The sequence below is a fragment of the Penaeus vannamei genome, chromosome 40, assembly GCF_042767895.1.
Source record: "Penaeus vannamei isolate JL-2024 chromosome 40, ASM4276789v1, whole genome shotgun sequence".
NCBI lineage: Eukaryota > Metazoa > Arthropoda > Malacostraca > Decapoda > Penaeidae > Penaeus > Penaeus vannamei.
This window is the reverse complement of record NC_091588.1, coordinates 22,853,968-22,863,967: the sequence shown is the minus strand read 5'-3', so window position 1 is coordinate 22,863,967 and position 10,000 is coordinate 22,853,968. Positions and strand designations below refer to the sequence as shown.

Sequence of the window (10,000 nt, the reverse complement as noted above, 5' to 3'; positions counted from 1 at the left end):
TTTTGTAATAGGTTTGTGAATAGTTTTTTTTTAATGGGTTTGTGAATAGTTTTGTAATAGGTTTGTGAATATGATTTTTGTAATAGGTTTGCGAATAACATTTTTGTAATACGTTTGTGAATAGTTTTGTAATAGGTTTGTGAATAATATTTTTGTAATATGTTTGTGAATATATGTATATATTTTTTGTGTAAATAAGGTAAAACATATCTGTAAATGAATAAATGAAAATATAGATAAAAACATTTGCAAATGATTACAGATAACGCACTTAGGTCAATGAAAAGTAACACAGCTCAAAATACATTAGAAATAACATATTCAGAAAAAGGTAAATAACTGAAAGGTAAACAAATAAGAACATTACAGATAGATAGGTCAAGCACATTTCAAACACTAGTTCTGTCTGCGTGTTCCTTTAGAAGAGAGGTCAATAAACCTATCAAATATTCGTATCATATCACTCATGAGCAACATACGTATAGTTGACAATATAATCTGTGAGGCAAATAAGACGTTCGGTGAAATATTAGGGCACTAGAGATGTAAAACACAAATATAAATGTATACTAGTATAAGGAACCAGTAGAACAGTTTCCATACCGGTATCAAGTAGGACATCAGTCAACAAGCGTATATAAGAAGACTCGGAAAGATGTGTTATTCTGAATTGTACTTCTATTTCAGAAATATTGGATATGGTAAATAATTCGCTAATCTATGCTACCGTGTAAGAGAACAAATATAGGTTGTTTATTCTTAGGAAAGAATAAAGAAATTGGCAACTCACCTGGACACTGGAGCACTCTGATTCTATTTTTTTATTCGAATCAGTTAACACTTACTATTATTTACATGGGTTTAGTATTTATAAAGCTTGCATATATTATTTTCATTCTGTTATGGAAATTTGCTCAACACCACCATTTTTATTTATTTTTTATTTTTCAAAAGAGTGATTGCGAATCGAAGTCTTCCAGAGTCAAAGGTGAGTTGCAAGATGTCCCTTTTTGGGAGATTAGACTACATCATTCATTGATAATGGATAGTTCAGTAAGTTCAGTATTTCGAGTTTATATTGGTCGTCTCCCCATTACTGTTACTGTTAATGTTATTTATTATTATTAATTATTAATGTTACAGTACTGTTTCCTAGTAACTTCCTTATCTCTATTATCTTTATCGAGCTCTCCCTGAAAATTATTTTCCCATAGTCAGGACTATTTAAAGCAGTCTGTTTAGAGAGCACTGTAGGCTTGTACTAATTACTGTTTATTGGTTTACTGACAACTAGTTTTTGTTGTCGAGATACTTGTTAGCAACGGCATGGTGTATTTTTTTCCATACCTGTTTGTCGGTAAACTTTGAACAAGTTAAAATTCCACGAAAATATTAAGCTTTTAGTGTAGTCACGTGGCAGGCATATCTACCTGTTTATCGGTAAACTTTGAACAAGTAAAATTCTACGAAAATATTAAGCTTTAAGTGCAGTCACGCGGCAGGCATGTCTACAAACTTAAGTGCATAACAAGATGACACATGACACATTCATACCTAGCCATGGACCGAGCCTAGACACGCCACTTAAGAGACACCTCTAAGTGACACGTATTGACAGCCCCGATTAACACCTCTTGACAGATGGCGAGGCGGTCAAGGTTGGCGTCAGCTGGCACATCAGCCGCGTGCACGCAGTCAATATCAACGCCATGGTGAGTGCGAGCGACGTGTCAACGCTGGCGATGGGGGGGGGGGGTTGCTGGTGACAAATCGCCCTTGGGATAGATAGATAGATAGAGATATAGTTAGATAGATAGATAGATATGGATATATTTAGATAGATAGATTGAGATAGGTACATGGATATAGATCGATAAAGAGATATACATATATATTTATATATGTACAAATAGAGATACATACATACATACAAACAAACATACACACGCACACATATATATGAATGTATATATGTATATCCATACAGTGTGTGTATATATATATATATATATATATATATATATATATATGTATATGTATATATATATATGTATATATATTTACATATATATGTATCTATGCATAATAGTTCACTCATCATATTTGTCTTTTTTTTCATTCCTGACTTTCCCCTCATCCTAACAACCCATCCGACCAAACCATCAACACCCGACCAACCCAACCCTATCTTCCCCCAACCCTAACTTAATTTAACCCGACCCGACCAAACCCCTAACTTCCCCCAACCCCAACCTCACCCTCCCTAACCCCCCCCCCCCGACCAAACCCCAACTTCCCTACCCCCCCCCAAAAAAAAAAATAATAACTATCGCCCCACCCCCACACCACCCCCTCCCCCCCCCCTCCCCCCCCAGACCTTGAAGCTTTCCCTCCGCCCGACCGTCACGTGGCACGACCCGAGGATCAACTTCACCGCCGACCTGTTCGAGGACGACCCGACCGAGCTGGTGCCCCTCAACCTCGAGTTCCTTCTCCACACCTGGAAGCCTGACCTCTTCTTCTTGGACACGCAGGAGGTCAAGAAGTTCAAGATGATAGACGAGGTCGCTGGCCTTTGGATCACGGCCAATCGCACGATCTACCTGTCCTTTCAGTAAGTTTTGGTTGTTGTTGTTAATGTTATTGATATATATATACATATATATATATATATATATATATATAGAGAGAGAGAGAGAGAGAGAGAGAGAGAGAGAGAGAGAGAGAGAGAGAGAGAGAGAGAGAGAGAGAGAGAGAGAAAGAGAGAGAGATAGCGAGAGAGAGAAAGACAGAGAGAGAGAGAGAGAGAGAGAGAGAGAGAGATGGCGAGAAAAAGAGAGAGATATAGATAAAAAGAGAGAGATAGAGAGAAATAGAGAGATAGCGAGAGAGACAGAGAGAGATAGCGAGAGAGACAGAGAGAGATAGCGAGAGAGAGAGAGAGAGATAGCAAGAGATAACAAGAGAGAGGGAGATAGCGAAAGAGAGAGAGAAAGAGAAAGAGTTAGCGAAAGAGAGAGCGAGTGAGAGACATAGCGAGAGAGAGAGAGAGAGAGAAAGAGATAGCGAGAGATAGCGAAATAGCGAGAGAGAGAGAGAGAAAGAGATAGCGAGAGATGGCGAAATAGCGAGAGAGAGAGAGAGAAAGAGATAGCGAGAGAGAGAGAAAGACAGCGAGAGAGAGAGAGAGAGAGAAAGCCAATGGCAGACAGAAACTATAATAGAAAGAGAGAGAGAGAGAAGCACAAAGCATACTCGAATATAAAGTATTCTTTCTCACTCTTCGGCAATAAAGAAAAAATAAATAAACACGGAAATAAAAATTAAATTTACTCCCAAGTAAAAAAAAAAAACACAAATATCGACATAACCATTACGCCGTTGCTATCTAACAAAAACAAAAACACAAAACACCCAATAAGTGATGATAAATGTGTAAATAAACAGGAAGATTAATGAACAAAGGTGTTCAATTTGCAAAGTAAACCTCATTCCTTTTGTACAGGAACAATGACATTTTATTCATTAATATGTAAATACATAAGCCTGGTGAACTCTGATTGCCTTTTCAATTATAAATTTCTTTTTGATAATTTATGATTAATAAATGTAGTTTAATATGCGCTATATTCATAGATCACTGTTATAATGCAAGATTTTATTTATGCATTGCAATTTTATTCATAAATTGCAATGACAGAAGCCAAGATAGATCACTGCAATAAGTCATTTGATGTAGTATGAAATTATCATTTTTATTTTGATAATTGTTCGTTCATAATTGTGAATTTTTCATGCAATAGAGTCTTTGTTGAGTCTTTTGTGCGTTTGTTGTTGTATTATTTGGTTGTTTTTGTTTGTTTACTTTGTTTGTGTGGTTGTTTTGTGTTATTTGTTTTTTGTGCATTTGCTGTTGTATTATTTGTTTTTGTTTGTTTGTTTGTGCGTTAGCTGTTGTTTTTTACTTTGTTTGTTGTATTATTTGATTTCGTATTTTGTTTGTGCGTTTGTTGTTTTTTTCCACCGTATTTCAAACATTTCGCAACAAAGATCCTTCTTTTGTTATCATTTTTATGATTGTTTTTGGTACCATTTGCTCTTTGTTTGTCTGTTTAACTGACTGTTCTTCATTTTCATTCATAAAAAACAGTCAACCCAGATAGGAGTTCGTCTTAAATGTCTTCCTTATTTTCCCTCATTTTTACCTCACAGTTCTTCATTCTGAGTCAGTCCTCCCAGATAGGAGTTCATTTTATACATCTTCCTTATTTTCCTTGTTTTTCCCCCACAGTTCTTCATTCTGAGTCAGTCCTCCCAAATAGTTCATCTTAAACGTCTTCCTTATTTTTCCTTATTTTCCCCCCCACAGTTCTTCATTTTCAGTCAGTCCTCCCAGACAGGAATTCGTTTTAAACATTTTCCTTATTCTTCCTCATTTTGCCCTCAGTTCTTCATTCTGAGTCAGTCCTCCCAGATAGGAGTTCATTTTAAACATCTTCCTTATTTTTCCTCATTTTGCCTCCACAGTTCTTCATTTTCAGTCATTTCTCCCAAATAGGAGTTCGTCTTAAACATTTTCCTTATTTTGCTCCCACAGTAATCTTCCTTATTTTGCTCCCACAGTTCTTCATTTTCAGTCAGTCCTCCCAGATAGGAGTTCATTTTAAACATCTTCCTTACTTTCCCTCATTTTCCCCCACAGTTCTTCATGTTCAGTCATTTCTCCCAAATAGGAGTTCGTCTTAATCATCTTCCTTATTTTTCCCCCCCACAGTTCTTCATTTTCAGTCAGTCTTCCCAGATAGGAGTTCGTCTTAAACATTTTCCTTATTTTGCTCCCACAGTTCATTTTCAATCTGTCCTCCCAGACAGGAGTTCATTTTAAACATCTTCCTTATTTTTCCTTATTTTGCCCTCAGTTCTTCATGTTCAGTCATTTCTCCCAAATAGGAGTTCGTCTTAAATATCTTCCTTATTTTACCCTCACAGTAATCTTCCTTATTTTGCCTCCACAGTTCTTCATTTTCAATCAGTCCTCCCAGATAGGAGTTCGTCTTAAACATCTTCCTTATTTTTCCTCATTTTATTTTAAACATCTTCCTTATTTTGCCATCAGTCCTTCATGTTCAGTCAGTCCTCCCAGATAGGAGTTCGTTTTAAACATCTTCCTTATTTTGCCCACAGTCCATTTTCAATCAGTCCTCCCAGACAGGAGTTCGTTTTAATCATCTTCCTTATTTTTCCTTATTTTCCCCCCCACAGTTCTTCATTTTCAGTCAGTCTTCCCAGATAGGAGTTTGTCTTAAACATTTTCCTTATTTTGCCTCCACAGTTCTTCATTTTCAATCAGTCCTCCCAGATAGGAGTTCATTTTAATCATCTTCCTTATATTCCCTCATTTTCCCCCCACAGTTCTTCATGTTCAGTCATTTCTCCCAAACAGGAGTTCATTTTAAACATCTTCCTTATTTTTCCTCATTTTGCCCTCAGTTCTTCATGTTCAGTCATTTCTCCCAGATAGGAGTTCGTCTTAAACATCTTCCTTATTTTTCCTTATCTTGCCCACACAGTTCTTCATTTTCAGGCAGTCCTCCCAGATAGTTCATCTTAAACGTCTTCCTTATTTTGCTCCCACAGTTCATTTTCAATCAGTCCTCCCAGACAGGAGTTCGTCTTAAACATCTTCCTTATTTTGCCCTCAGTTCTTCATTTTCAATCAGTCCTCCCAGATAGGAGTTCGTCTTAAACATCTTCCTTATTTTCCCTTATTTCCCCCCCACAGTTCTTCATTTTCAGTCATTTCTCCCAGACAGGAGTTCGTCTTTATCATCTTCCTTATTTTTCCTTATTTTCCCCCCCATAGTTCTTCATTTTCAGTCATTTCTCCCAGACAGGAGTTCGTCTTAAATATCTTCCTTATTTTGCCCCCACAGTTCTTCATTTTCAATCAGTCCTCCCAGACACGAGTTCATCTTAAACATCTTCCTTATTTCTCCTCATTTTATTTTAAACATCTTCCTTATTTTCCCTCACAGTGTGTTGCTGATAATCGACTGTCCGATGAAATTCCATTCCTACCCCTTCGACGTTCAGACCTGCTCCGTTACGATGACGTCCTGTGAGTATTGGGGTGGAAGGAGGGTGGGAGGAGGGAGAGGGGGAGATAGGTGGGGGTGGAGGAGGGTAGAGGGGGAGGGAAGGTGGGTAGAGGGGGAGGAGGTGAGAGGAGGCAGGGGAGGGTGGGTAGGGAGGGAGGGAGGGAAGGGGGAAGATAGGTGAGGGTGGAGGAGGGGATGGAGGAGGGTGGGAGGAGGGAGGGAGAGGGAGAGAAAGGTGGGAGGGAATTATTCACCGAGAATGAGAAAGAGAAAAAAGAGAAAGACACTGAGGTCGAGAATGAAATAGAGGGAAAGATTGAAAATAAGAAGGACAAAGAGAGAGAGAGAGAGAGAGAGAGAGAGAGAGAGAGAGAGAGAGAGAGAGAGAGAGAGAGAGAGAGAGAGAGAGAGAGAGAGAGAGGAAGTAAGAAGGGAGGGAAGAAGGGAAGAAAAGAGAAGGGGAGAAAGAGAACACTCACACCATTCTTAATGACCCCTTTCTTACTTACAGTTGAATACGACGCTGAAGAACTGAAGCTGTTCTGGCTGCCACAGAAAGTCACCCACTCGCGCCATCTATCGGATCAGCTGCCAGACTACGAGCTCAAAGTGTTGCCAGAAAGCTTGACTGAACATCACTGGTGCCAAGACTGCATCGTCGGTAAAGTTTCCTTTCTTTGTTTTATCTTATTATAACTATTTATTTATTTATTTATTTATTATTCTTAGCGAAGGAGTTAGGAATAGCTGAATATGCCGAATAGATAAGATTCATGTTGAATACATTGTAGATAACGAAGGGAAGAAAAAAAACATGAATATATCGAAGTCAAAAGGACTTCGGTATATTCGCCTTTCCTTATTCTCCCCTTCGTTGTTTTATTTACACGTGGCAGCCAAGATGGACGACTAAGTAAAATAACCAAAACCCCAATCAAACAGTGATAACAGAACCCCATGCAGCCCATGCAACATTTACCCATAGACCCAAACATCCGTGTACCCCCATGGCATCCAGGACCCAACTTAGAGCATTCGTTTCAACCGCTGGAGTAGCAGTTCTGAAACTAACGACCCTACTTCCTAGTTGGTTCAGCTGGTCTTCTGCCTCCACGCTACTTACCCGCCCCAAAGTAATCAAATCTTTCTCTGCAATTAAATGGAAAAGCTGAGAATATCATTTTTTTAAATGATTAGATAAAGAATTCTGTAAAAGCAACACAGATTTCACTAAATACTCCAAAGTAATTGAATCTTTCTCTGAAATCAAATGCAAAAGCTGAGAATTGCAATTTGTATTATAAAAAAAAAAAATTAAGAGCAACACAAATTTCACTTAATACTCCAAAATAATTGAATCTTTCTCTGAAATCAAAGGGAAAATCTGATAATTGCATTTTTTTATTATCGAATAAAGAATTCTGTAAAAGCACAAATTTCACTTAATACTCCAAAGTAATTTAATCTGAGAAAATCTGAGAATTGCAATTTTTTTAAGATCAAATAAAGAATTCTGTAACAGCATCACAGATAAATTTCACGTAATAAGAACCACATAAAGTTTGCTTAGACACTACTGTACAGCCAATTCGCATGTTAATGGTAGGCGAAAGATTGACCAATTAGCCAGACAACACCAGATGGTGATTTAGGACACGTAGAAATTAGTCACTTAGGAAGGACCACAAAGGGAGCCTAAAAAGACAATTACAAATAATATTAGTATTGGTAGGAATCATGTGTAGTAATAGTAACAAGAGCACTAATAATTGTAGCAGTTGTATTGGTGGTGGTGGTGGTAATAGCAGTAGAGGCAGGAGCAGTAACAGTAGTAATAGTGGTAATAATAGTAGTACCGACCCCAGTAATAGAATCTCAGCTAATAGAAATTATGAATCTCTATAACCATGCTCTTTTTATAAGGTATATTCTCCTTAATCTCTTTATTCCCTTTACGAGCTATAATATTCTCTATAAAATTCTATAACATAAAACTATATAATATTCTATAATATAAAGCTATATAATGTTCTATAATATAATGTATGATATTCTATAATCTCTATAACATTCTATAATATTCTATAATATAAAGGTATATAATATTCTATAATATAATGTATAATATTCTTTAATATAATGTATAATATTCTATAATATCTATAACATTCTATAATATTCTCTATGATATTCTATAATATAAAGCTGTATAATATTCTATAATATAATGTATAATATTCTATAATCTCAACAATATTCTCTATAATATTCTATAATATAAAGGTATATAATATTCTATAATATAATGTATGATATTATATAATCTCTATAATGTTCTCTACAATATTCTATAATATAAAGGTATATAATATTCTATAATATAATGTATAATATTCTATAATCTCTATAATGTTCTCTATAATATTCTATAATATAAAGCTATATAATATTCTATAATATAATGTATAATATTCTACAATCTCTATAACATTCTATAATATTCTATAATATAAAGGTATATAATATTCTATAATTTAATGTATAATAATCTATAATATCTATAACCTTCTATAATATTCTCTATAATATTCTATAATATAAAGCTATATAATATTCTATAATATAAAGCTGTATAATATTCTATAATATAATGTATGATATTCTATAATCTCTATAATATTCTCTAATATTCTATAATATAAAGCTATATAATATTCTATAATATAAAGCTATATAATATTCTATAATATTCTATAATATTAAGCTATAACATTCGAATATTCTCTTGACGAGCTATAAGAGGATATCTATCACTTGTGCTTTCCACAGAGCCCTCGTCAGCAGTACAGAACAGGATTCAATTATCTCGTAGGTATCATGGGCACATCTTCACCTTGTTCGTACCCTCTGTCTTGATCGTGGCTGTGTCTTGGGCTTCGTTCTTCTGGCCAGCTAAAGTCATACCCGCTCGAACAGGGTTGTCTGTCACGTCTCTTTTGACTATTGTGTCTATGTATGCCTCTGCCAGGTAAGAGTTATTATTATATGTATTAAATACATATACATACATACCTACATATATATATATATATATATATATATATATATATATATATATATATATATATATATATATATTGTGTGTGTGTGTGTGTGAGTGTGTGTGTGTGTGTGTGTGTGTGTGTGTGTGTGTGTGTGTGTGTGTGTGTGTGTGAGTGAGTGAGTGAGTGAGTGAGTGTGTGTGTGTGTGTGTGTGTGTGTGTGTGTGTGTGTGTGTGTGTGTGTGTGTGTGAGTGAGTGAGTGAGTGAGTGAGTGAGTGTGTGTGTGTGTGTGTGTGTGTGTGTGTGTGTGTGTGTGTGTGTGAGTGAGTGAGTGAGTGAGCGAGTGAGTGAGTGAGTGAGTGAGTGTGTGTGTGTGTGTGCGCGTGGTAGAAAACGCACAATATACAAACTGTATTGAAGAAAAAGAGGCAACAGTCTCAAAATTCTTCTGGATTCTTGAAGATGGCAACCAGGAGATTTCGCAGCTGTTGTCTCATCTATTTTAATAAATCTAATGTGTACATTGTGTGTTTTTCTACCATTGTATCAGCACGGTAGAGTATTTTTTCATTCATATATATGTGTGTGTGTGTGTATTAATGTATTTATCTATTAAATTCATTCATTCATTCATTCATTTTCTTATAACGAATGATTAAACTACCAGCAGTTATTACGAAGTTTTTCACGTACCAAGCAAATAATTATGAATATCTGTTAAAATTCATAATACAGTATATAATTAAATCCTCACATCTTAGTTCTAAAGATTGCAAATGGTTACAGAATAAATGATGTATGCAGTATTCTCATTTAAGCGTTATACACAACTGAATTTATTACAGTGTGATTTAACTGTG

At 35.7% G+C, this 10,000-nt stretch overlaps 1 protein-coding gene across 1 annotated transcript in view; it reads left to right on the top strand.

The window, feature by feature from the left end:
- LOC138860283 (glycine receptor subunit alpha-1-like) overlaps positions 1 to 10,000 on the top strand; it is a 13,850-nt gene that overhangs the window by 844 nt on the left and 3,006 nt on the right. The window contains exons 2-9 of the mRNA XM_070117487.1: positions 263 to 331; positions 688 to 701; positions 955 to 988; positions 1,642 to 1,712; positions 2,376 to 2,614; positions 6,036 to 6,118; positions 6,610 to 6,759; positions 8,928 to 9,126. Of these exons, the coding sequence (XP_069973588.1) occupies positions 263 to 331; positions 688 to 701; positions 955 to 988; positions 1,642 to 1,712; positions 2,376 to 2,614; positions 6,036 to 6,118; positions 6,610 to 6,759; positions 8,928 to 9,126 (859 nt within the window). The remainder of the gene's footprint in view (positions 1 to 262; positions 332 to 687; positions 702 to 954; positions 989 to 1,641; positions 1,713 to 2,375; positions 2,615 to 6,035; positions 6,119 to 6,609; positions 6,760 to 8,927; positions 9,127 to 10,000) is intronic.